The 27,949-nt window shown below is 46.8% G+C and overlaps 1 protein-coding gene across 1 annotated transcript in view; it reads right to left on the minus strand.

The window, feature by feature from the left end:
* Positions 1 to 27,949, minus strand: part of FAF2 (Fas associated factor family member 2) — a 117,774-nt gene that overhangs the window by 46,179 nt on the left and 43,646 nt on the right. The window contains exons 5-7 of the mRNA XM_078652811.1: positions 6,146 to 6,284; positions 5,530 to 5,615; positions 5,354 to 5,445 (exon numbers count right to left, since the gene is read on the minus strand). Of these exons, the coding sequence (XP_078508937.1) occupies positions 5,354 to 5,445; positions 5,530 to 5,615; positions 6,146 to 6,284 (317 nt within the window). The remainder of the gene's footprint in view (positions 1 to 5,353; positions 5,446 to 5,529; positions 5,616 to 6,145; positions 6,285 to 27,949) is intronic.

Raw genomic sequence — 27,949 nt, forward strand, 5'->3', positions numbered from 1 at the left:
GATACTTATTCCTTGTTCTCTGGGTCAAGCAGGAGGTCACTTCTGACCAATCGGAGCAGGTTAACTCCTCCAATATAGGACTACATCATGGAGAGAGTGGCATTATTTTGCCCCATTGTGCATCAAATCTTCCAAATCCATAATGGATGATTTTCCAGCAAGGAGGCAAGAGCTGCCTAAACACACCCCTAGGATGGCTAGTTTACTTAGACTCTCCCCCCTGCATCTGCTCATACCTTACTTAATCCTACCATCTGCCTAAGGTGGGAAGTTCAGAGTTGTAAATGACACTGTTCTCTGCTTTCCTCTTTGAAGAACATAGTTTATGACTCCTCCTGGCCTGGCATTCCTATGGAACAGCACACTGCCCAGCCAGCAGAGCTAGTTAACCACAGGGGCTCTTTATCACCTCTTCAAGGCAGCCTGGCTAATCCACTTAACTCTGACCAATCAGGGCAGACCAACGGAAGGCTGAATTTGGATTTACAAACAAGAAAGTCTTATAACTTCTTGTACGTACACTTTAGGAAAAATCCAACAATATGATATTGTTGGATTTATTAATACCATTCTGGGAAGTCTTTGAATGGCATTTCTAGCCCTCTCCTATCAAGAGTTATTAATCAACAACTTCCTACCATGTTAACCTATGTAACAGAGGATTTGCAATAGGAAAAATGACTTGGGCCATTTTTCCAGCACCAGGACTTACAAAAACATATTTCATAAGTATGTGTCTTATATCTACAGGAACCCCACCCCATGCGCTCTTAGGGGAGACTTTAGGGGTTCTGAATCTGTAGCAATATTGCAGATTCTCCCTCCACAGTGCTTCCTAGCATCAAAGTCGAATTTGATCAACACTTTACCACAATGTGGGGAGTGAAATGTGAAATTTCACTTAACCCAGGGCATATAAACATCATTTTATAAGGGTGTACCTTATACATATCTGACCCCCCACTCCTGGGACACCTAGGGGAGACCCTGGGGGTTCCTAATATGCCAAAACATTGTAGGTTATCCAATTATAGGTGCCCCAACCCCCAAAGTCGAGTTTGGGCACAATTTATTTTTAAAAAGCAGTCCTGGCACCAAGGGCTGCTTTTAAACTGACCCCAGGCTTCGGCAGTGTACACATGCAAGTGCAAAAAGAGCTGCTGTCCTCTAAACAGCCATTCACTAGACTACTAGGGACTTCTAGGTACTTTCAACCCCCCTGCCCTATTATATACTAGGGGCAGATAGGGTAGGTCATGCCAATCACAGGGGTACCCCACCATACCATGCGTACCCTAGTGTATGTAGGCGTTTTAACTGTATTCTAATGTGTCTCTTTCAGCATAGCATTGGCCCTGGGCCTGGTCAGGCAGAGCCCAGGGTCAGTCAGAGTCAGTTACCACCAGTATCAGTCAGCAAAATGTTGGGGGTGAGGGGGTGCCCAGAGCACAGGATGACTTTGCAACAGTGTGTAAAGGTGCAGGGCCTCTATGGGTGGCACAATAAGTGCTGCAGCCTTTAGATGCCTTCCCTGACCGAAGTGCCCATGGTACCTTTTACAAGGGACTGAAGTGGCCAGAGAGGTGCCAATTGGGGGTACAAGGTACAGTTTTGGGAAAGAACACGGGCACTGGAACCTGATTGGCAGGGACCCAGGGCTCATCAAGTCGCAGTGCATCAGTAGCCTGGCAAAAAGTGGGGGGTTACTGCAACAGAAACCCAGTTTCCTACACATAGTCTCAGGCAAGACCTTAAAATCAAGCAGGACCGGCTTGTGAAACAGCCCTCTCTCCGGAACAGGCGGTCAAGGCAGTTGTGCTTGGTGAACGTATGCACAGATGCCCACATTGCAGCCTAGCAGTCAACAACTGGCACCCACTTGCCAGCACCCTAGTAGCCACCTTCCCTTTGGTGGAAAGGATCGGTAGACCTTTAAGCAGGCTCTTCTTCAACAACATGACAGATTTTTATATAGAGGACAATCTACTCCAAACCTTTCTCTTTTTCAATGTTTAGCAATTCTTGGTACTAGTGAAACCCCAAAAAAGTTGATCATCCTTACAGTGTTCTCTAGTGCGCCTAATGTAAAAGCTCAAGCCTCTTTTCAGGTCAGGCCACTCTCCACTCCTCATTTGAGAGATATCAGCAGAGAGAAAAAGGGATTGATGGACCACCATGTGTGGGCGATACCACCTTTAGAATAAATGTAACTGGAGCCCTCAGCACCAAATTGTCTTTGAAGAAAATTGTTATGGAGGGTGCACCAACAGCACCTGCATTTCACTGTCAAAAGCTCTGGGTATCACTCCCTCTTACCCAATTCCAGGCTATCAACGTAACTTAGGGCTGGTCTGACCTGACATTTTTCACAACTTCAGGCAGAAGTGGTAATAGTTGCTTGTTGCAGCATCATATGGCAGCTGTTTTGTCCAGGAGGACTGCACTAGCCACATTCTGATTGTCAGCATAAAGACTTCCAGGGTTCCACATTGCATGAAGATCCGGATGATATGAATATGGAGCTGGCACTCCACCGGAGATAAAGGGACTACAATGTCCTCCTCTCCTACATGACCCTCCCCCTATCCCAGCAGCAATGCGGTGAAAACTGACGTTTGCATGAGGAAGGGAGAGTAGCACGTCACTTTGGTGATGGTCTGCCATAACAAAATCTCCTAAGAAATCTTAATGAAGTGACAGAGACATATCATGATGTTGTCCCCCTGGAACCAAAGGTTCCATGATAGACGTCACATGTGCCAGCTGGCATACGAGACAAGAAGGATGCACAAGGCTATGAGCCCTCGAAGCCTCCGACCCATACTCACCGAGATCCAAGAGTGAGCCAGAATCACTAGGATCAAATCTTCACTATCAAGGACTCACTGAGACGATGGAAAGGCCTTAATCACCACTGTGTCCAAGATAGCCCCAGTAAAGGGAATACTTTGAAAAGGCCTCAGGTGAAACTTTGGCTTGGACAGAATTTTTTAACTAGTCCTTTTCCACAAAGTCATTCAATGGCTGGAGGTTCAGTATAGGCCGGAAGCCTCAATCTTCCAGCCCATGTACTCAGTATGGTTTTACTATACACTTATGTCTAAGAATGGAATTAGACACTATAGGGGCATATCTGCTCACGCAGTTATGCCCTCACAAAAGGTATAGTGCACCCTGCCTTCAGGGCTATAAGGCGTGCTGTAGGGGTGAATTACCTATCCTTTTTGCAGTTCTGCCAGGCCTGGCACACACGGATGTGTGCCAGGTCGACTCTTCACTTTTAGCTGCACCAAAACACACAGGTTGCTGTGGCAATGTGCATGTGTTTGGTGTTGGGTCTCCTAGGGTGGCATAATGCATGCTGCAGCCCATAGAGATCCTTCTCTGGTCACAATACCCTTAGTACCACTTGTGCCTTTCACAAGGAATTTATATGTGGATCAGAGGTGTGGCAATTGTGGAAACAAAGGAAGTTCTGGGAAAGAACACATGCGCTGGGAAACTGATTAGCAGGGACCCGGTGCACATTGAGTCGAGTTGCATTCAGAGTCAGGCAAAACATTGGGGGTAACCATGCCAAAAGGAGTGCTTTCCTACAGATGTCATTTCTAGCTTGAAGGATTAAATGTAGTTTATACAATATAAAAAAACCTAAAAAAAAAAGTATTGCCAAAAAGCAGAATTAAATTCAGAAGAAATTAAAACATTAAGCAACAACAGAGTCAAAGCGAGGGAGAAGACTGATAAAATCTTGAATCTAAAAAAGTGCTTTCAATAACATCATACATGTATAATGGAGGGACTAATGAACTGGAGCCATGGGGAAAATCCTGAATCCAACGTGTAGCACAAATTGCTTGTACAAATTGATAAGTGCAATTACCTTTAGTGAGCCTTTTTACACAGGAATGCTTCTATTATCAAGTTACCAACGAGGAAATTGACAATGAAACAGCAATTGTGTTTAGAGAGAAGAAAGAGTGCTCAGAGAAGAACCATTGCAAGTAATAAGAGAAAGTAAGCAAAAGTACCCCACAATTCCTTGTCCACATCACCCCAGATCTCACTTCAATGCTCAAGTTTCCCAATGCAGTCCATAGCTCCTGTTACTGTGTACCTCTTCCATCACAGTTCCTTCTTCCTTTAAGTACCCAGCTCCGGCATTGGCCCTTTCTCCTATCAGTGTCCCATTTTCATGTGAGGGTCTGCTTCCACTATCGGTGCCAGTCTCTCATTAGTGCCCACCTCGACACTCACTGCCCTTTTCTCCTTAGTGTCCAGTGTTCACCTCTCTAGTCAGTTCCCACCACTCCCATCAATGTCCATTTCTCCTGTCAGTGTCCACACCTGTCATTACTCAGGTCTACAAACACTCCTAACTTCTCCAGCCATTGCTCCCTTGAACTATCCTTGCTCACTTTAACTCTCTCTCTTTTCTCAAACCATCCCATCATTTAACTTCTCTTCTCCTACCAATAACTGCACATCATACCCAACTTATCTGTCTGCTGCACACCTCGACATCTATACAGCTTTTATTGCGGCCCATCAATTCAAGTCACAACCCTACATCCATGTCACAATCACTTCTCCCATTACCAATGCTGATAAAGTGGCAGTCGCGGGCTTTATCACCTTTATATGTCACTGAATTTTCTCAAGCACTACTGGCCTTTTAAAGGCCGGAGGTTCCCCCCTCCTCTAGCTCTTCCCACTAAGTTATTTTGTATGCATTTATCTTCCCATTGCAGCTCGAATAGACTGTGAATGCGCAAGGGACAATATCAGATTACTAGCTCTACTGAGTATAAAAAGAAGTCCAACAAGTGTTCACACACAATGATGATGATAAATCCTCCATCTCACCAAGATGATTAGGGTTGTTTCAGGTTAATGTTAAGGGAGAGGTGTGGCGCCGCGGCTAGGGCGACTGAGGGATCACGGTTCGATCACCGGCACCGGTGGCAGATTAGCCCAGCACCATGTGACTCTGGGCAATATCTTGCTTAATCTTCCCGACGGCCCCCAGCGCCTAGAGACCCTTACGGGGGTGATTGTGCGCTTTACAAATGTGGATTATTATTATTAATGTACATAGTTGGGCTTCAGCACAATCATAAAAGTTATGTTAACGTGAGGCTCTCACCACCCTCAAGTGCCACTGTGCATACTGCATTCCAGTTTGAACTGCTCAGATTTAAAAATCTACGTAAACCACTAAAAACACTGAATAAGTACGAATCTCAAACGCCAGCCCCCTAATGTACCCAAACAGTGAACTGGTTATCTGTTAAGAACATACTGACACCTCCAAAAATGGTGTGTGAACAAAGGAGGTGAAAGCCTCACTCACCTCTGTATCCCTCAGGTTTGCTTGTCGAGCAGGCCCAGAACAGCATTCTGGTGTTGATGAACTGTATGACCTCTGGTGAGCACAGCGTGGTACTGCAGAGTGAAAGATAATAATCAAGAACAGCAAAGATCAGCTGATGACAGCAGCAAGGATGGGTGAATCCATACTCAACCTACCGACAAAACTCATCAGTATCCTGGTGCTCATCCCCATGAAGGTACACCAGCAGAAAACGCAGCTCACGCTTGGCATCATTGAGGGCCTGTGAAAAACAAAATATGTTGAGGTAGCCTTAGAAATGGCCAGACCTATGCAAGAAGAGACTCCTGGTCCAAACTTCCCTCTTTTAATCCTCCGAAGCTGCTCCCCCCTCAACTGCAACAGTTTTACAGAAAAAGGAACAGCACTCAAGCCCACCACATAGTAACGAGCGTTACAGCCCTCCTACCGCACAACATGATGCAACATCAACCTCCTAACAGCAAGACCTTAACTTAAATTGCAATTCTTTACATCGAGTAACGCATGCATACAGGATGAATTAATATTCTAAACACTCCAAACTAGGAATGAACAAATGTCTCTGAGATTCATACCCCAACAAACAACCCATTACCACAAACATTTTCTAGGGGGACCAGCATGCATACTGGTTTTCTCATTAAAAGTGGTGTGCGCTCCCCTAAATCCAGGATGTCCCCATATAGGGGTAACCTAACCGGTATGTACATCTCGGGGAAGAACATGGCTTCGATACCAGGGGAGTCTGGTGTTTCTCCCCAAGACACTGACCTGGCTATAGGTTCCCTGGTAGAAGACTGGGTGCGTCCTCCCATAGTTTTCTTCAAAGGCCTGAATGAAGGAGACAATGTCCCCCACAGGGTCGGTTACTCTGTTTCGAGGGTCTGGCCGAATGAATCTGAAAGCAAACCTGGAAATACACATAAAGAGCAACATCACCAATCAATGCATCTATTCGGTAAGAAGAATCCTAGATCAGCAAAGCAACTATAAATGACAAAAGGGAATGTAATATTTTCTTCAACAATATCACCTAGCAGTCTGACGACGAATTAGAAAGGGGTTGGAGTTTGGAAGGTAAGGTCTAAAGACAGAGCAATGTGTAGAAAAGAAGCTTGGATGATGCTATAAATGATCTCATAGATCATGTCAGGAGTGGCATCATATGTGAAGTCATAAGCAATCCATGGCGGGGGCGCAGGTTCTAGTAAGCGCTGCTAACTAGAACTGGTGAATGTCTGATTTTTTTTTCAAAACGTTAATGTCACTGCCAAATTCACCTAACTAGAATGTTACTGTAACCTTTTTTTTGCAATTCTTTTAACATATATATACATATATATATACACATATATACATATATACACATATATATACATATATATATATTTTTTCTTTCGATTAAATTATGGATTTTTTAAAATTACCTCCTTGGTGGTGCAGTGCCCTTTTGTGCGTGATGAAGCGAATATGGGAACAGGAGCTCTATCATTGCTTTGAGGGGAGACAGAGACAGACACACACACACACACACACATCATCCAGTGGCGGTTGACAATGGGTTGTTATAGTTAGGACTGCATTTGTAAAGAAAAAGCGTTTTTTGTGATGCTTATAACTTTGTCGTCGTTTGATGAATCTCCATGAAAATTTCCCAAAAAGTTCTGCTTTTTGACTAATTTGCACATGGAAAATTTTGGGGTGTACGACAAGCAGGGCCAGAAAAAAGGAGGGGTCCCAAAACGAGGTTCCACATTCATTTTTCCATATGACCTTCAGAGACAGCTACAAGATTTACACCAAATTTGGCAGAAAGCTAGATCTTGGTCAAGAAAGACTGCTTTTTAGGTCTCGCTGGAATAGCATCCGAAGGATGCGTCCAGCTGGAGACGTATAGCTGGCCATCTCGGGGGAATTAGGGACAAGAGGGTGTTACGAGCTTTGCCGTGTGGATTTGGGTGCGCGAACGCGCACGTCTAGCCTCGCGCCGCGCCGTGCACATCCCCGGCTCTGATTTCTTCAAGTTGGCACACATGCGCGCGCATATACACACACAGACAGACACTCGCTCGCTCACACACACCCCCTCCCTCCCCCACAGTCATCGGCCTCTTTTAAACACACACGCATACACACACGCATACACACAGACTCCAAGACACATACACACACGCACGCTTACACACATCGCACTGTGTCCCCACCTCCCAGGGCCGCGCCGCACCGCACAAGGGAAGCCGCCCGCTCCGTGCTGCACTGCCGCCCCGGGGATCCTGCTTGCAATAAGAAATAACGGCTAGTAGGCCGCCATCTTACAAGTCAGCCCTTTGATTTTCCCAGCCCGGTGCGTACATGTGAAGGCGTACTGCACTGTACCGTTTCTCCCCTCCCGAGTCCCTGCCGCACTGAGAGCCGCCCTGTACCTTAGAAGACGTCAAGGCCGCACCGCTGCCTCTGGGGTACCTGGTCCGTCACGAAGATCACCTACGACCCGGACCCTCCGCAGCGCCCCCTCAAGGTCCCGCCTAGTTCTGCCTTCCTGCTGCCCTTTGACGTACTCTGGTGTCAGACAACAACACTTCCCAGCATGCTGTGCGGGATCAGAGGACAGCTGTTATATCGCAGAGCTAAGGCCGCCTGACGTGGAGGATGGGCGGGGAATGCTGCCTAATACTTCGTTTTCCTGCCTCTTGCTCACTTCCTCCTCTGAATGCACAGGGGCCTCGAGGGTTACTGCAAGCTTGCACAGGCTTCCTAGCAGGTGAGGGCTGGAAATTGTTTAGGGTGCGGGACGACTCAGTGGTGTCATAGGGGGTGCACAAGGCATTCTATGAAAAATCGGGACCGGTGCATGACACACATCAGGTATCTCAGAAAATGTAACGACACAACCCACAGTCTCTTGTTTTTTAATCTCGTGCCTCTACGGCCGTGCCGCCCTTGTTCTGCAGGGTCACCAAACACTTCACTCACAACCTTCCATCATCCATAGAGCACTTCTGTGACGAAGACACAAGTGAAAGGCCATTTATTTATTTATTTATATAGAGTTTATGAGGCGTCCTGATTCGATTCTTTCGACTCTAAATGCACATAGTTGACAGTGTCTACTGTGCCTTTTATTAAAGCGCTCTGACGTCAGCTCGTACTACACGCGTGCCATATAAAAGAAAATAAACATTAACTCGGTGTGAATCCTCTGCCCGCCCCTCAGACAGCCCCGACTCTCTACCCATTCCAAGCGAGCACTTAGACACTCCCAGTATGCAGGCTTCCAGCACAGAGGCCAAGCAAAGAATGAACAATGCTTTCCCTAACGCTTGCTTTCCCCGCGTGTCCACAGCAGTGTGCCGACCTGCCATTGGTTGTGAAAGGTGTAAAGTGACATGCCATCGAAAAGCACCGGGTAGGTAGACTCCTGGACTGAAAGTACGCAAGTAAAAAAACATCAATCGATGTTTTTATTTAATAAGTTATCAATTGCATGACTTTGTAAAACGTAAAAAGTTATTGGTTTTTATGTATATTTTTTGTATGTTTAATTGTACCCGTAAGGGACAGTGGTGCAGTAAACTTTGCATTCATTTTTAAATTAAAATGCCCCTATTGATGGATGTTGGCTTGAATGCAGAGTGCAGTCTAGATGGATTTAGGCGAGCGTCACGGCATTGTTCTCATTGTAACTCATTCTCAGGGGACGGCCATACAGCACCAGGGCATCTGTGGAATTCACAGTGCCCAGTTCAAACTCGGAAGGATGAAACTAAGCCGGCCCAGTAAGAATGTCCGTCTAAGCTGAATGTTGCACACAGCAGCAACAGGCGCGTTGACACCGAGGGCTATCCTGCCTCGCTTTGTATCCTCTTAAGTCCATTGCATTGTTTAGTTTCACACAAGTCTCAACTTTATTTTGATATGCAAATCTCCCCACTTTGAACCCCATTTACCACTAAACTGCTTCTATGTGTTGATTGTTGAGGAAGGGGGGACGTGCAGAGTAAAATAAAAAGCATTTCCAATGCAATAGGTCTCGCATTTGTGAGAGTTTGAGCTATTGGCATTGTAAATGACAATGCTTTTTATTTAGGTGTTTTGAAAACGTGCAAGTGGAGTTAATAGTCCTTGCTTACGAGAAGCAAGGCTGGCAGTAACTGCACCTCTTTTACTGCCAGCCTTGCTTCTATAAGTACAAAGTGCGTATTTACACACAGTTTGCAAGTTTCCAAACACATAAATAAAAGGCGTTGTCATTTACAATGCCAATAGCTCAAACTCTCGCAAATGCAAGACCTATTGCATTGCAAATGCTTGTTTTGATTTCATGTACATCCGTTCAGTAGTTTTTGAGCAATTAATGCTCACAAACCCTTGCATATCTAGGGATGCAGATCCTCCACAGACACCAAAGATCTTCTGAGGAGATCTGATTGAATGCCACCACCTCAACCAGCAAGTTGTGGTGGCCATCCTTGGACTCAGTCCAAAGTCCTTAATTAAAACCATGACCTGTTGCCACAAACATTTTTTATTTCATTGCACAGCAAAATCACGGTGGATCACGAAATCCGCTGCAAAATAATTATAATAAAAAAATTTGATTTAAAAAACACTAATCTCCCACGCTTGTTTTTTAAATCCCCCTGGGGTGGAAAATGCGCATTATGTTTTATTTAGGGCGGGGAGCTCAAAGCCCACCTCCCTGAACCTCTAAGAGGCCCCTGGGACCTCCATGGCCTTAGTATCTTTTAAAAAAGGAGGCAGGCTGTGCAGCTCGCCTCCCTGAGCCATATGACAACAAGCATTTGCAATGCAATAGGTCTCGCGTTAAACTGAGTTTAAGGTATTGGCATTGTAAATGGCAATGCCTTTTATTTAGGTTTTAAAAACGGAAACAAAAATAAAACGCATTGTTATTTGCAATGTCAATAGCTCAGACTCCCGTAAATGCGAGACCTATTGCATTGCAAATGCTTGTTATGCCAGGGGTTAGTCTTTCATCATCTTCAATGAATACTGACCAGTTTAATGGTGTGCACGTTGCGAACATCTGGAGCAGAGGCATAGCATGGCTGTTGTACAGTGCACAACGCGGACTAGATTTAGGATTGGTCTGAGGAATATTCAACATCCAGGGCCCATGTGTCAGACTTACCTCTTCTTACCTTTACAGTACATCTCTGACAAGTTTGGAATCCACAAATGCTTCCATGAATCCTGTGGTACCAGTTTCCAAAAACACACATGAAATATTTAGCGTATTGTATTTTCGCTCGAGTAAATTTGCTAATGCAAAAAATCTTCCTGTAGATCTCACGCGCTTTTAAACTTTTTTTCTAATGGGGATAATATGTATCCTTGTGGAGAAACTTCTACCCTTATACATACGCCGATTTTTGCCTATTTTCTGCCAATTGCACCCGGACAGGTGATTTAATTAAGCCTTGAACTTGCAGTACATCTCCAAACGGGTGGAAACGTGTGGTATTTGTGAATAAACAGAAACCCGGTACTTTGGGTATGTGTAAACTTGTGTGGTATTCCTGTCCCGAAATGCTCACTCCCCGCTCCTGTGAGTGGATTTACTCACAAAAACTCCCTGTGTGACTAGGGACCCAATTCATAAAGCCATTTTTGCTCGTATCACACCTTTACATGCATAAAGAGCAGGATTTATAACTGTTAAGCATTCACTAAATGTCACCTAATGCTTGCAAATTCCTCTACCCTTACCTATTATCAACTCACATTAAAATATGATGCTGGAGCGAGTCACATGCAACAATGGGGAATGTGCGTTTAATTCTGCACTGAGGAAACGGCAATACTAAACACAGAAAACTAGTAAATGTGAATTAAGTGTGAAGGAGCAAATAGCTTTGAGAATCACCCCCTTCCGCCACCACCGGTCGTTAGTGAGACAGAATGTTTAGGTGCGAAATTGTCGTGCATTCCCCTGCAAAACAGTACCATGCACGCCACTACTTGAGAATAACAGGGGGAGTTGCTGCAAGAAAAGTTAGGAATGTATGTTCACGTTCACTTGCAATGGCAAGGGATGCTTAAGAACAACGAAAAATAAATATATATGAAAATCTGTTGCTTAAGTAGTACACTAACCTATCACCAGTGGGGTTAGTGCCGGAAGCACAAGTTGCTACTTGTGTAACAATATATCTCTAAGAGACATTAGTTAGTGATAGATTCCTTACCTTAGAATAGATTCCTTTCCTTAGAATATCCCCAGGCGTCAGACTGATCCGGAGAGTTTTTCTCGCTAGCAGTACCTCTACACGTCAGTAGGTGGCGGTGTGTGGCTCCGCATCCGTCGCTGGCGTCGTATGGCCCGGAGACTACTTAGGCGCCACCCATGCACGCTGACGTCAGTTCTGTACACGACTTTCCGCGCCAGGAATGCAGAGCCATGCAAGAAACGGACCACTGGTGCCATGAAACTAGGGCCCTGTAAGGGATGACCTTAATCCTAGAAATCAGTTCGCAGAACGGGGAGGATGGGTGGGGCGGTAAGGAATCTATCACTAATGTCTCTTACAGATATATCGTTACACAAGTAGTAACTTGTGCATCTGAAAGACACGTTAGTGATAGATTTCTTACCTTAGAATAGATTCCTTACCTTAGAATATCCCTATTAGCTGCAACCACCGCCATAACCTTCGTAAACACCCGAGGGGCGCTGGTAAGGCCGAAGGGGAGCACGGAAATCTGAAAATGCTCCTGGCCTACCGTGAACCACAGGTAGCGACGGTGGGACGGCAGAATGGGTATGTGAAAATAAGCGTCCTGCAAGTCCAACGCTACCATCCAGTCTCCAGGGTCGATGGCAGCCAAGACCTGAGCCAGAGTCAACATCTTGAACTTCTCCTTCCGGAGGAAGCGATTGATGTTCCTGAGGTCCAAAATGGGGCGCAGGCCACCTTTGTCCTTCTTGGGGAGCAGAAAGTAGAGGGAACAACAACCACGCCCTACTTCGGCCCAGGAACGCGCTCGATGGCCCCCTTGGCCAGGAGGGCCGCAACTTCCTGCTGGAGAAGGGCAAAGTGATCCCCTGGCATGCGGTGGAACTGTGGTAGCATGGCTGGGGGGGGGGGGGGTACACTCGAAGGGGAGGGGGTTACCCCTTTAAACAATCTGCAGCACCCACCTGTCTGACATGACTGATCGCCAGTGGGAGAGGTGATGTTGAATCCTGCCTCCCACAGGAGTGGGGTGCACCCCAAAGCTCGGACTAGGAAGGGTTTGAGGTGGATGCTGCAGGAGTGGAGGTGGACTGACCCATCCGCGGTCCCCCTGTGCCGCCACGGCGGCCTCCACGCCCACTGCCACGCTGAATTTGGTTTTGCGCAGGCTTCATGCTGAACGAGCATGCAGGGGAGTCTCTTCCTTGGCCACGAAAGGAACGAAAGGTAGACATGGCCGGGCACGTGGTGGAGAGACTTAAGGACTTGGCAGTAGTCAGAGAGTCCTTGAAACGCTCCAGTGCACTGTCTGCCTTATCACCAAAGAGGTGAGTACCATCAAAGGGCATTTCCATGAGGGATCTCTGGACATCTCCCGAAAACCCAGTGGACCTCAGCAAGGCATGGCGACGTAGGGCCACTGTTGTGAAGATTGCTCTTCCTAAAGAGTCTGCGGTGTCCAGCCCACACAGAATTGCGAACTTAGTGGCATCCTTACCCTCTGCAACAGCCTGGGACAGCACAGCTTGGATCTCCTCACAACACTGAGACAACACCTGTGCGACCGAATAGCGGCCCAAGAGGCATGCGGTGTTCACCGACCGCAGCCCTAAGCTGGCCGAAGAGAACAACCGCTTGCCGAACTGCTCCAGCTTCTTAGAGTCCTTATCCGGCGGAGCTGTGAAAAAGGTACTCTGGGAAGTCGAAGCTTGGATGACCAGGCTCTTGGGCGTAGGATGAGTGGTCACCCAGCGCCGGGTGATGTTCTTATCCACAGAGGCCCCTGTGGCCGGCCGTGACCAAGTGCCCAACAAGATGTCGGTGAGGGCATCATTAAAGGGCTGCAGGGGCTCCGACGAGGTGGACGCCGTCTGGCGCACCTCAGTGAGATTAGTTTTGAGGGCCACCGTAGGGAGATCAAGGTGAAGGACCTCAGCTGCCCGACAGAGCACCATCGTGTATCTCCTCCATGGTAGGCGGGGGAGAGGGAAACCCCGGGTCAGAAGAGACATCAAGGTCGCCGGCGTCCTCTAAGTCGTCCGCCCAGTCCTGCTCAGAGTCACACTGGCGAGCAAGAGGGTCCTCGGAACCCTCCATGTCGTCCTCCACCTCCGCCTCCCGTGGTAGAGACGGCGGCAGCAGGGCAGGGATCGGGGGAAGGAACAAACTGCGTCGGAAATGGCGCCGGACGGGGCCAAACCAGCGCTGTGTCCCAATGCGGATTCCAGGTAGAAACAAAATTGTCCTCGAACCTGGGCAGGGGCGGGACAAATGGCACCCACTGCGTGCCGGAGGCGGAGCCAAGAGTGGAGCTGGGGCCGGAGCTCGCATCGTTGGACCGTGGCGCCGGATCCAGCAGCGCCGGAGTGGAACTATTGGCGGCACCGACGGCCCAACAGGATCCTGACACGGGACCGCGGGCACACCGGCGGGAGCCCGAGGCCTAAACAGGCGGTCCATGGTAGCAAGAAACTCTTGTACCTGTGCAGGAGTCGCCAACGGACCCGGATAAGGTGGGTAGGCCACTATACTCCTGGGATCCAAAGGTGCCGCAGGGGCATATCCCCTGTTCCCCTCGTCCGCATCGGGGGACCGACAGGGGGACGTCTGAGAGCGACAACGCTTCTTTGACTTCTTTTTGCAGCGTCTCTTACCCGAATCCAAGGGTGAAGACTTGGAGCCCGAGGAGGAGGGCCCCGCGAATGAACGGGCCTCTGGACCGAGTAAGGCGCTGGGACGAGTGCCGGACCTCCAGCAGCTTCCGGCGCCGCTCCCTCAAGGCGTTCAGGCCATGGCCCGACAATCCAAACAGAACCGGGAGTCGTGATCGGTCTCCAGGTAGTAGAGGCAGACATCGTGGGGGTCCGCCACCGACATATTGCGATGGCAGGCCCCACAAAACTTAAAACCAAGCATTCCTACGTGCACCAGAGTATGCTCAAATTTATAAGAGACAAAAAGTCTCAAAAGGAGAGCCAAAAAGTGACTAAGGTACGTGCTCTAACCGGATCTGTGCTTACTGGCGCGGAAAAATAAAGAACTGATGTCAGCGCGCATGGGTGGCACCTAAGTAGCCTCCGCGACACCATCTTGTCGCATACGAAGCCAGCTACGGACGCGGAGTCGCACAACGCCACCTACTGACGCGCAGAGGTACTGCTAGCGAGAAAAACTTTACGGATCCAGTCTGACGCCTAGGGATATTCTAAGGTAAGGAATCTATTCTAAGGTAAGGAATCTATAACTACCGTGTCTCTTTCAGATAGACTTTGTCCGCCTTGTGCATATGCATGGCACCGACGGTGTCCGCTTTCATTCAAGCCTGTATGGCTGTTCCGGGTGTGGTCTAATCAAAGGTGCTTTATCTCGGATAAGAAGAATGCGTCTGCTGCCCCCTGTGATGCTACATTCTCAAAAGCCCACAGAAATAAAGACCATTGAAAAGTTAAATGCCGCACAGATGCGTCTTTCTTAGAGATTAAAATGGTAATTCTAAATTTTCTTATCGATAAATGTTAAAAATTAGACCTGCTAAAATGAGTGCCCCTCATATAAGAAAAGGAAATGCTTTCTGAGGAAAGATATGCCGCTGAGGCTTTTGGAAATGTCGCATAAAATATCAATTCACAATGTATTCTTATCATGTGTCAGCAATTGATAAAGAAAAGAGTGAAAGCGAAATTGCTTTTTACCGGTTCCGGATATTGCTCTTTATGCAGGGAGAAGGAATAAGGCAGTGGGGAAAGATGGCTGCCCTTCAGCCTACGGTCTGCAGCAGGGACGTAAACAAAAGGTGAGTAGTGAGCTGGGGTATAAAGGACCTTGCTCCCAAGGTTTGCAACAAACGTCAGCAGTGGGATCATTGTGTGTTGGAATGCAGCACCGGGTGTCGGCAATTTCAGACTGTCAATTTATCACAATAATTCATTCAGCTGGCCCTGCTCGCTACACAGAGGAATAGGCTGAACAAAGCAGATGGAGGGAAGTGGTTTGCAAAGAATTCACAACAGATGCTTCTGAAAACAAGCCCGGGAGTTGTGTGCGCGTGCGGCAAAAGTGAAAGTGATCGGGCTGTAAGGGTGCCGCGAGCGATGTGCTTAATGATCCATTACGGAAAACCGGACGGCGCATGTGCATAGCCGCGCACGTAACCGCAAGCTTTAGGCCACAAGCAAAAGCGTGTGGTCGGATTTTTAAAGCCCACTTACTAAATGTCTCGCCAGACTAGCGCATGTGCTGGCTCAGGCGAGACCTAAAAAGGGGAGGAGCCCCTATTCACAGGGGCGTAACACGTTAGATAAAAGGAAGGTGGTGCAGCCCCGCTCTCTAAGCCATTATTGGCTACTGGCTCCGGTGTACCCCATCCCCTGGGACAGGCTCGCATGCTGTGCCTCAGGGAATTTCCTACCAAGCTGGAGCAAACACAAAAGGTGCCCCCAGCCGGGGGAGCATTAAAAATGCTCCAGTCGGCTGGAAGGAGACTTGAGATCTGTTTCCCTGTCTGCACGGATGCAGTCAGGGAAACCGATCGAAATATTGCTCCTGTTCTGAGAGAGCAGCATATGTAAACCGCCACAGCCCCAAGTGCTTTATGGGTGACCTGTGTGGGCATCAGAGAACCTACCTAAACAAAAAACAAGCATTGGCATAGTCAACAGGTCTCGCCTTTGGGACCTTATAAGTGTTTAGTTATCCAGCACAATATCCTTGGTGCAACAACGTCAAGTGTTGCATGGCTAAACACTTATAAGGTCCCAACGGCGAGACCTATTGGCTATGCCAATACTTGTTATCTATCTTGCACTGGATCGAAGTCTATTGAGGAACAACAAGTGTTGGTCCCCAAAAATGAGTGCTGGCCGGCCCCACCTTCAACGACAGGCTCAAATTAAGCATCAACCATCTCTCTTTCCCTCTGCCTCTCTCCTCCTCTCGTGATATGGCTGCTGTAATTAACCATGGGTAGGTAATTGGGAAAAGCGACAAGAGTAAATGCCCAAAATAAAAAAAGCCCTGGTGCAAACAGATGCTAACGAGCAGGCCTGATAATGTGCCAGAGGGAGTCCTATGATATCTAGAATAAAGACCGTAACACTCTGGGCAGTAAATCATAGAACATCTTAGCAGACATGAATTGTTGTGTTTTCTCTCATCACAAATCCAGTTGTATAGCTTGACTGCTGTTATTTTCCTTTACTTACAGCTGTCTGATATTATTGCCTGTGTTAATGTTGTAAAGCACTCTGATAGCCACAGGTCTTGCAGTGCTATATAAAGCTCTCTTTAAATTGACGCTTCGAATACTGATGATTCTATTCAAATCTGTTTACCGGTTGATTTAATAATAATAGTATTTATATTATTAATACTATTAGCTAATATCATATTATGATTATTGTTTGTATTAATAAAAGTAACAAAATAGTTATTGGTGTAAATTTAAACAAATAATGACGGTAACAACATTATAATATTAACCCCTTCGCCGCGGGGGTAATTTCCCCGCTGTGCTGGGGGGGGTGGGGGCACGCACAGCGCCCTGGTGCTCATGATGAGCTGAGCTCGTCACGGCCACACCCGTTTTCATCGAACGCTCAGCACAGCGGGGAAATTATCCCAGCGTGTGAGTGTTGGAGCCGTTATGAAGAGCTCAGCTCGTCAGGAGCACACGGCCATCGTGGCTCATGACGAGGTGAGCTCGTCATGAGCACCGATAAGGTTAAGAATAATACTTAGTAACTATATGCGAATAATAATAATGGTAACACCACTGCAAAGCGATTGTGCCCCGCGTAGGCGCCACACTGCGGGCCCGATTCGCAAAGGTAAAGTTAGATGAAAGTCTAACTTCACGACTTTCGGTATTTACAAAGGACACAAAGGGCATTACATGTCCGTTGTGAACACCGAAAGTCGTAAAGTTAAACTTTCGTCTAACTTTACCTTTGTGAATCGGGCCCAACATCTGTCGGGCGGAGGGAGATTAAGTCTGTGGAGTAGGGACCCTCAGTGCAAAGCTGAACCGGTACAAACCCGCCAGGCATAGATCACCGGAACAGCGTGTCCTCCCGCGACCTACCTTTCTGCTGCTCCTCCGGTGAGGTCACATGTGTCCCATGAACCAAACCCGGTGCATTTTTCCTCGAAGGGCACATTAGGGAGAAGCCGGAACTGATGAAGCAGCAGATGAATGAAGTCTCTGCGAGGCAGCCTCCCCGGGGTCGCTCGCTAGGTGCTTTTGAACCCTGAAAATGGTCGAAAGGCCATCTTTAAGGCTCCTTACGGGTTTTTGTTGTTAATTTTAGCTGTAGTTAGCGCTTCTACTGGATGGAGAAGCAAAGCTGGTCGGGACTTAAAGCGGCTGTAAAGACACTGTCCGGAAGAGATTAGCATGCGTAAACTAAAATGTGCTGCGTGTGTCTAGAATAAGATCTTTATAAGCAACCGAGGTATTAACACCCGGTGCTGAGGCCAAATGCGACTTTCTCTAAAGTTTAAGCAGGGATATTTCTGCACTTGGCGACACCTCAAGTCGCAGTTCCGATCACAGAGAGCCGTCCAGTGGAAGTGGGCTCGAAATGGCGCTAGCATGTGCTTGTCTAGTGTGTGGGCACGCGGCCTTCTGGAAAGGAATAACAAGCATTGGCCACGCGGCCGCGAAAGTGAAAGTCATCGCGATCTGATGGCGGCTGTGTGTGCGTGCCCACACACCCGCGAAAGTGACGGGCCCGCAAAAGTGAAAGTCATCGCGGGCTGATGGCGGCTGTGCGCACTTGCCCGCAAGCTTGAGGCCAGCGTGTGGTAGCACTGTGAAACCCCACTCACAAAATGTCTCACCAGAGCAGCGCATGCGCTGGCTCAGGCGAGACCTTAAAAATCCCTGTTGTGGGGTCCCCAGGCCTAATAAGGCTCAGAGAAGTGGGATGACCACCCCACTCCCCCTTTAAATAAATGTTATTTAAAAGGCCCTTGGAGATGGGGTTTCAAGGGCCTAATAAAGCTCAGGGAGGTGGGATGACCACCCCACTCCTCCTTTAAATAAATTTTATTTAAAAGGCCCTTGGAGATGGGGTTTCAAGGGCCTAATAAAGCCCAGGGAGGGGGTCCGCACAGCCCCCACTCCCCTTTACATAAAATGTGTTCATGGGGGATTGGGTCCCCAGGTCAAAATAGACTCTGGGAGGGGAGGCCCACAGTTGTGTGCAGCATGGAGTTGGCCGCAGGCCAGGCCATGCAACCAACCTCCCCCCAGGGGTTGGATTTACGTCTGGTAATAAAATATTACTTAGTTTAAAAAAAATCCAGAAATCCACTGAAAAAGCCAACGGTTAAAGTAACGTTAGTTAAGATTTTCAGTAAAAACATAATGTTTTAAAGTATAAACACCACAGAAATTCACCAGTTATAGTAATTTCAAGAAACTATAACTCATGCCTTAAGGGAACATTAACTCCCACCATCACCATGCACTGCTAATTACCCCACACATTACATCACTCATGACCTCTTCAATTGCATCACTGATATTAATACTGCAACATTTGCAATGAAATTGAGGAGAAAACTGTGCGTGCAAGTTATAGTTACTTGAGATAACGACAACTGGTGAATTTCTGTGGTTTAAAACATTATGTTGTTACTGAACAATTTATTGGACTATAACTTTCAGTGATAGATAACTTTTCTGGAGGTAGCGGATATTTTTGACCTCGCTTTGAGACAACATTAAAGAGACCGGTTTGCTCATGAACTCTCACATTGCACTTCAGCCATGTACACCCATAGCATGCTCATGGGGGGAGTGGAGTCAGGCGAGGCTCAACTTTGTTTTCTAAACTTGAATCCATCCGTAGGTTTGCATATGTTCCAGTAATGTATGGAAGTCCTAACTAATGTCCATGAGCCATTACATAGTGCAAGTATGTAATCAATATTATATACCCCTTAGTTCTCAAAGTAAATAATGGTTAAAATTATGCTATGTCAATCAGTGATATACTTAGAACCATATAAACTAGCCCAAGTAAGTTGTGTTTAACTAGAAAAGGTACATAGGAAAAAAAGCCCCAAGCCTACTGCAACACATGATGAGAGATACCGCTTTTAACTTTAGACAAAATGGGAATTCCATGTTAGGGTATTCAGAAACTCTCCAAAAGCACTTCACGAAGGAAAATCTGCTGTGTTCCAGCAGAAACCAGAAGTATACCTCATTGGATGAATCATAAGTCTTAAACTTTGTTATGTGCATTAAGAAACTGAAGTGAAAAGATTACTGTGAATGGAGAGTGAAGCTCTATTTTCTTTTCACATGTTTTAATTAACCTTGTTCGAAATTAATGTTTAAAGAAATCTATGACACTGAAAAGGATACAATGTGCAAAACCATTTACGCATGGGCACGCAAGCCCATAGGACTTCTCATGCGAGAAATCTCAGAAGTTCAAAAGAGAAGTAATGCAAGTGCATGAAGACTACCAAGAGTATTGGATGCAACCAATGTAGTAGCCAATGGACTGAAAGACAAAAGTGTATTGCTAGCTCTCCTAAAACTATTAGACTGCTAATACCTGAACACCTCAAATATTGTAAAAGATTAAGTCACTATCTATATGCCACGTGAGCACATGAAAGCCTTAAGACTACCTCACCAAAACAGGAATAAATGATTAAATGATAACATATTTCAGTCATTACTGCACTCTAACAAAGCACTCTACTGCAGACCAGACCATTAGAAGAAGGGAATACATATTGCTATTTGTTCTCATGAACCACATAGGCAAAGGAATGATCAAACTAAGTTTCAATGAGAGGAACGCAAGCTACCACATTAATTATCGGAGCATGTGCCAATAAAAAAATCTCCTTTTTAGGTTTCGCCTGCCGAAGGCTGCGCTCTGCGCAGCTTTTCGGCGGAGGCGAAATCTATTGTTTACAATATGGGCTTCAGGAACGTCCCCCGGCTTGCATTGGCTAGCTCCATAAATGGAGGCTAGCCATTGGGAGCCGGATCTGTCCGTCAAGGCCGGACCAGATTCGGGGGCGTTCGAGAATTTTTCGCTTTTGGCCCACGTCATGCGGCTGTGGGCGGTGCTTTTTTGGGGGGGGGGGGGGGAGGTTTGTTTTGTTCATTTCTCCTGGAAGGCACGCAACGAGGGACGTCTGCCTGGCATCGGCTATCAGGTAAGCGGCATATTTTACTCGTGTTTCCCGCCCCCCCCCTCCCGCTGTTCGTTCCTTTCCCGCCCCCCCCTCCCGCTCTCCGTGTGCTCGTAGGTATTTGTTTGCAGGAGTCTCGCTCGCAGCCGGGAGGGAGCGCGTGGAGTGAGCGCTGCAGCAGTGCTAGGGAGGCTTCGAGGCGGCGCTTGTGTCTTCAGAGGGTCTGCGCTCCCAGGGCTCCTGCCCACAGCTCATCCGGAGGGTCCTCTCCCTGTGAGGTGCCACCGCCTCTACCCTTGCAGATCTGCCCGCAGGAGGGTCACCGGCGTCGCTGCGTCTCCTGCCCGCCGGAGGACTTGAACCCGCGCCTCGGATCCGGGCCGCTCTCTGGTAGCTGCTGCCGGCTCAGGGATCACCATGGGGGACGTAATTTCCACTCACCTGGACGAGGGCAGGCGGCAGTACATCTCCGGTAAGAACCAGTGCCATGTGCCGCTGCCCCCACTGGGAGGGGGCTGTGAGGAATGGGGGTGAACGCACTACAGACCATGCACGCATGTTCATTAATGTATCCGCTGTGCTGGGCCCGCCCAACAAGGAACGTGGCCGGTTTCTACTCCAGACATACGGGCAGGGCACCTTCAGTTCTCCAGGCTGTGCAGGGAGTCCGGTTGCTGAGAGACGGGCACTCCGAGCGCAGCATTGTAAGATTGCATAGTCTCCGAAACGTACTCAGACCGGCCCCTGAGATGTAATCACTGTGATCATGTTTAAAGGTACTCTGTGTGCAGTGAGCGTTATTCACACTGTACAGTGGGGTGAGTAACACCGCTGTTGCTCACTATGAGAGGTGTCGGGGTGCGCCAAGAGTAAGTGGCCACGGAGGGTTACTCGCAGTGAGACTGTTCATAGGCATGAAGGGTGCGCTCTGACAGCGTCATTGATTACTAGGATGCGAAATCGAACTGAGAACTTCCCGGGCCGGTCACTGAGAGTTCTTCGGACTAGTCACTGGGGGTTATTTATTCAGAATAGCCGCTGACATGTCCCCAGGATGGGATCTCCAGACAAATTGAAACTGGTCACCGAATGTTGCCCAGAATGCTCACAGGGATTTATGCAGCATGGCCAGTAAACAGCTCGCAGTGGTCACTGAGAGCTGCAGAGTGGTCACTGAGCTCTGCACAGAGTGCTCACTGAGAGAGGCAGAGCGCTCACTGTGACTTGGATTCAATCTTACACCACACGGCATACATTTAACTGACGTCACAATCATGTCAGTAGTGCCTGTCAATGGATACTACCGACATATTCAACAAGTGAGGTCTGAGCTTCTGTCAGACTCGTAGTTAGCAGCGAGTGGAGCCATTACGTAGGCTGCCGCCCGTGATGCGAGCAGGAGGCAGTTGAATTGAGTTCGCACTGCAATGAATCCCGTGACCGACACCGAACCAATGCATCGGGCGGCAGGCAAGACAGTGACTGAACATGGTCTGGACTCACTGCAGTGGCTGTCATGGTGGTTCATTCCCAGTTCACCTGCCCAGAACACCGCCGGGACCCCTTACTGTGCAGCTAGCTGAGCCGGCCCAAGCGAGCCTGATGGCCGGCAGAGATAAGGCACAGAGATAGAGGCAAGCCAGGAAGCTGGGTTGTACGAAATAATAATTGCAGCTGCACTCGGTCGCTGCTGCAAAAAAGTAAGTGTGCCTAGCCTTGGAATGAGGGGCTTCATTCAGTTGCTGACGGGCTAATGCTTAACTTAAGTGTCCCATATAATGTGCTTGCACGCACAAACGACTTGAGACAATGCATGCAGCACCTAGTGTGCTGCAGCTACTAACAGACACCATAGCCGACCTCTCCGGCGGTGCAGGAGTCAGTCGTCACCTTTGTTCCCTTCTGTCCGCTGACCCTGTGGGTTGGAGGGGAAACCCCATCTGCGGTGATCCCGAATTTTCTCACCTAACATCCTTTGTCTTCTGTGTCAGTCAGTAGATTGTTTTTCACACTGTACTGAAGACGCCCCGGCGTCAATGAGGCCGGATACAACTTTACAATGTGGTAACGAGGGGCGGTCAGCGTCACTCCACTGACCTTCATTAGCTCGGTGGGTTACTGGAGGGGCGCGCTGTGCAGGGCAGGGGGTGCATGACAAGCTGCCGCCTGCTATCTGACATATGGTTAGGAGCCGCGCATGTGCGCACTGCTCCAGAGTGTGTGCGTGCATGTGACTGCTCCAGTGTGTGCGTGCATGTGACTGCTCCAGAGTGTGTGTGTGTGTGTGTGTATGTGACTGCTCCAGAGTGTGTGTGTGTGTGTGTGTGTGTGTATGTGACTGCTCCAGAGTGTGTGTGTGTGCATGCATGTGACTGCTCCAGAGTGTGTGCGTGCATATGACTGCTCCAGTGTGTGCGTGCATGTGACTGCTCCAGAGTGTGTGTGTGTGTGACTGCTCCTGGGTGTGTGTGTGTGTGAGACTGTTCCAGGGTGTGTGTGTATGTGACTGCTCCAGAGTGTGTGTGTGTGTGTGTATGTGACTGCTCCAGAGTGTGTGTGTGTGTGTGTGTGTGTGTGTGTGTATGTGACTGCTCCAGTGTGTGTGTGTGTGACTGCTCCAGTGTGTGTGTGTGTGTATGTGACTGCTCTGGTTGTGTGTGTGTGTGTGTGGGGGGCTCTGGGTGTGTGTGGCTGGCTCTGGGTGTGGCTGGCTCTGGGTGTGTGTGGGGCTGGCTCTGGGTGTGTGTGGGGCTGGCTCTGGGTGTGTGTGGGGCTGGCTCTGGGTGTGTGTGGGGCTGGCTCTGGGTGTGTGTGGGGCTGGCTCTGGGTGTGTGTGGGGCTGGCTCTGGGTGTGTGTGGGGCTGGCTCTGGGTGTGTGTGGGGCTGGCTCTGGGTGTGTGTGGGGCTGGCTCTGGGTGTGTGTGTGTGTGGTAGTAATTGCTGTCTGCTGAGCTCGTCCGTAGGGTTCAATAGTTCTCACATTTGCGAGAGATTAAGCTATTGGCAATGTAAATGACAATGCCATTTATTTATCTGTTTTCAAAACCAACACAAATACAAATTTTGTCATTTACAATGCCAATAGCTCTAACTTCTCCAAAGGCGAAACCGTTGCATTGTAAATGCTTGTTAAGTTGTGCTACAGATTAGAGGTTTTTCATTTGGGTCCTGCCTGCCTGAAGTTGTGATGGCAGCCAGGAAAGATTGCAAATAGAAGATTTTGCTAGCCTTAAAAAAATGTCACAATAGGTTTTCCCTTTCCGAACGATATTTCTCTATTGCGCAGCTATCATGAACAGAACCCGAATACACTCTCTATATAAAACAACAGACTATCATTGGAACTCTGCAGTTATGGGTAAGCCTTCCTTTCCAATAATAACGCCTGTTTTGTTTGCTAATGACGTCAGCGTACTTTGACTAATCGTTTTGGAATCTAGCACACAATTAAATCATCATTGTAAATTGTTGCAGGCCACGTTTCGTGCGCATCTGTCTGAGGTGTAACATAGACGTTCTATTTTAGCTCACTACAAATGTTAAGCAAGTTTATAAAAATGAACTGAAGTTACGTGAAAAACTAACAAATATTGGAATAGAAAGCAGACACAATATCAATTGAGAGAATCACTCTCTTGGATTCAATTACAGCCATATGGGTCAAAAAACACGTGGCCTGATGCTACTTGACAGACAAAACACAAAGCTATCAACGAAAGAACAATACAAGTCACCACTTAAAGTTTGTTAAATAATCTGCTGTCTTAACAATACAGAATTTAACTCTAAGGAGAAATTACCATTATTGCTATTATGGTGTCTGTGTTGTACTCTGTACTGTGCAACTTATTTCTGGGAGACGGGGCCTTACACATGGTCTCTGGAACGCATATAGATACTAATCTTTCATATTTCTTAACTATTCTAGCATTATAATGGGTTTTCAATGCTTTGGGGTCCAAAACCCTTTATTCAATCACAAATAATGATGCTTCATCCTACACTGATCTAGGCCTGCCTTCCCTTTAGCAAGACTCCTGGGACGCCCTCATGTGAGGGGAATGTGCCAGATGTGCAGGACCAGTATTAAGTAAACTTGTCAGAGAGCATTGCCAGAAAGGCAGGCATTGCTGACTTAGCATCTAGGGCATTATAGCCTGCCACTGGTTCTGTGGCTGTCAGGTAAGACATCAAAATATTTTTACGCTGTGGGTGACAATAAAATCGCAAACCAGAGTCTCCACCGGCAGTTTGGCAAAGGATTTCAAGTAAATAGATACAGCCACCAACACCACTGTGGAGAGCCCCAACCCCAAAGTAAAACAATGTTGACACTTGAGGATGATATGCACCATCACTGATAGAGATTTCTTTTGTTTTGTTTTTTCGTGATTCAACTCATAATACCTTATTAGCTGAGGGCATGCCTAGCAGTGTTGGCGCACCACAGAGGACATGAAGTAGCATAGGTCTACTCACAACCCATAACTCACAGTGGTAAGTTAGGTTTGTGTCTCAGCTATTTCGCAAAGGATTAATGACCACCAAGTTAGATGCCCAATAGTAAGACAAAACGTCAGCAATGCCTAATCCTCCGACAAAGGTTGATTTAAAGCATTTAGTGATCGCTACTATATTAATCCTATTATTTCAGATAAAGTTCCTCAGCAACAGCACTACATGTCAGAAGAAGTGATGGGCATTTTAAATTATGTATAATGCATAGCAAGTTGGTAAGAGTCACAGTTTTCACCAAAGTCCCCAATACATAATATCCATCTTCAATACATCCAACATCAAAGGTATATTACCTGCACAGCCTTGAGCTTCAGTCAACATCCCCAGTTATGTAAATCACCTAAGGCTGCCTGTGCCTCTGATCATGAAATCCATTATCCTACATCACTTCTGTTCTGTATCAGGAATAAGATTGATTTGGGTTAATGCACCCTTAGCCCTACATACTCCTGAAGTCATTCAGGATCTGTTCAGCCTGTAGACCTAAAATGGCTTCGGAATGTAATATATTACAGATAAGTGATAGCAACTATGAAAATACATAGCTTTCAGTCTACTAATAACTTTGACACTATTTGACAACTGTGTGTAATATCTAGGACACATTTAATTTTCAGCATATCAGGTTTGTGCAGATTCATCCAGGATTTTGAAGTTATTTGAGCACTTAAGTGAGAGTGCTCAAAAAAACTGAAGAAATTCTCATTTTTGCTCCCTTAGTAATTTCTAGGTTACAGCAAAAACTGCAAAAAGGAATTATTTCAAAATTGGAATGAAACTATAACTTTAGTTGTTTTTGTTAATCCATTAAACTACAAAAAATGTGCGAGTGGATTTCATAGGACCAAATTAGATATCTTGTCTTTTAATTTGCTAACACCCCAGGAACACATAATAGCAAACAAAAGAAAAACAAGCATTTACAATGCAACGGTCTCGCCTTTGCAAAAGTTAGAGCTATTGGCATTGTAAATGACAACATTTTTATATGTGTTGGTTTTGAAAACAGATAAATAAATGGCATTGTCATTTACAATGCCAATAGCTTAATCTCTCGCAAATGCGAGACCTATTGCATTTGCACCCACACACACACACACACACACACACACACACACACACACACACACACACACACAGAGAGCCACACACACACAGAGCCCACACACACACACAGCCACACACACACAGCCACACACAGAGCCACATCTATTTTCTGCAGTCACACCACAGCTTAAATGCGGTCTAGCCTAAGACTAGATCTGGTGAGACATTGTTTCTGTACCTTCGAACTCCACAAGCTCAGAGACACATGGTCTTGAGGGCAAGGCTGGATCTAGCAGAAGGGAAGGAGATTTAGCCTACAAAACAGTCAACCAGTTATTCGGGTGGTCAACAAGTGCAGAACAATAAAAATATCTCCGACTGTTTTGGGGGATATGGTGCTTGGGAAGCAGTGCAGAGAGAATACTCACAATGGAAAACTTGGATTACATGATAACAGTCCATCATGTCAACCATGTATACAACATTTGTTTACAACATAGTCTCCATATAAAAACAGTACAAAACAATGCATCATTATTTAATCTATGTGACTCTTATGAGAGCCCGCCCGATGCATTTCGGGATGTGTCGTCCCTTCTTCAGGGGCCAAGCTGTGAGGAGAAACAAAATATCGCTTACTCAACTATACATTTACAAAGTATGCAGACAATCACATGGATAGGTTACATTGTCCCAAACACCTACTTGTCAAACATGTGTGAGCAAATGTCAAACCTAACCTTATAAAACTCATGTGCATTATAACATGTCTAGTGCTCATTGGTGCTGTTCCAGTGAAAATAATGGAATTTCAGCTACACCCAGCATGAAAAAACAAGAGAAAATTAGACCAAATCACAGCACATAAATACCTCTTAAAAAAGAGGCGTTGTGATAACTGCCAAGTTGAACCTTAAACAAAGTAAATTCAATGAGCCATTCTAACTGTATTGATATAATAACCGTATGACTTGATTTGCGCCAATACCCCTGTTGCTCACCTCCTTAACCTTGGCAGAATGTTGCAATTACCCCAAACACCATACCACTGTTAATTCTGAAATACTGAAATCAAAACACGCAGATAGTCAGTTTCAAGTCACTCGTATATACTTCCTACCTTTGATGTGGATGACTAATACCAACGCTCACCTCAATCGTCTGAAGCGGCATGTACAGATACGGGCCAGGACGGTATGTAGTTGCGACTCCTCATCAAAAGATAAAATCTCTTAGTGAGTCGAGTTCTTACATGTAAAAATATCTCACTTTGTTTCTGAGCATAAATCCCGCAAATCGATTCATAGCCGAAGTAAATGCTGTGCCGTAGTGAATCCAAATCTCAAAGAACGATGTGGTGAAGTATCGCGGTCGCGTCCGACAATTGAATGCTCAAAGAATAGAGGGAAGAGATAGAAATGGGACTGCGCGTAGCGGGAAATATTGACGCCATCATGTAATAAAGTCTTCTGCCTAAACACGAATAAAAGAAAAGTCCCTACAAACTATTAGCCACTAAATAAGATGTTATGATGGGAATGGATCAATAATAAGTGATAATGCCCAACACCAAGCAATTAGGTTTTGAAGGAAATATGAACATGCCCAAAATTCTGAAAGCCCAATGATTTAATACCACGAACATACGTCC

The sequence above is a fragment of the Lissotriton helveticus genome, chromosome 7 (genome assembly GCF_964261635.1).
Source record: "Lissotriton helveticus chromosome 7, aLisHel1.1, whole genome shotgun sequence".
NCBI lineage: Eukaryota > Metazoa > Chordata > Amphibia > Caudata > Salamandridae > Lissotriton > Lissotriton helveticus.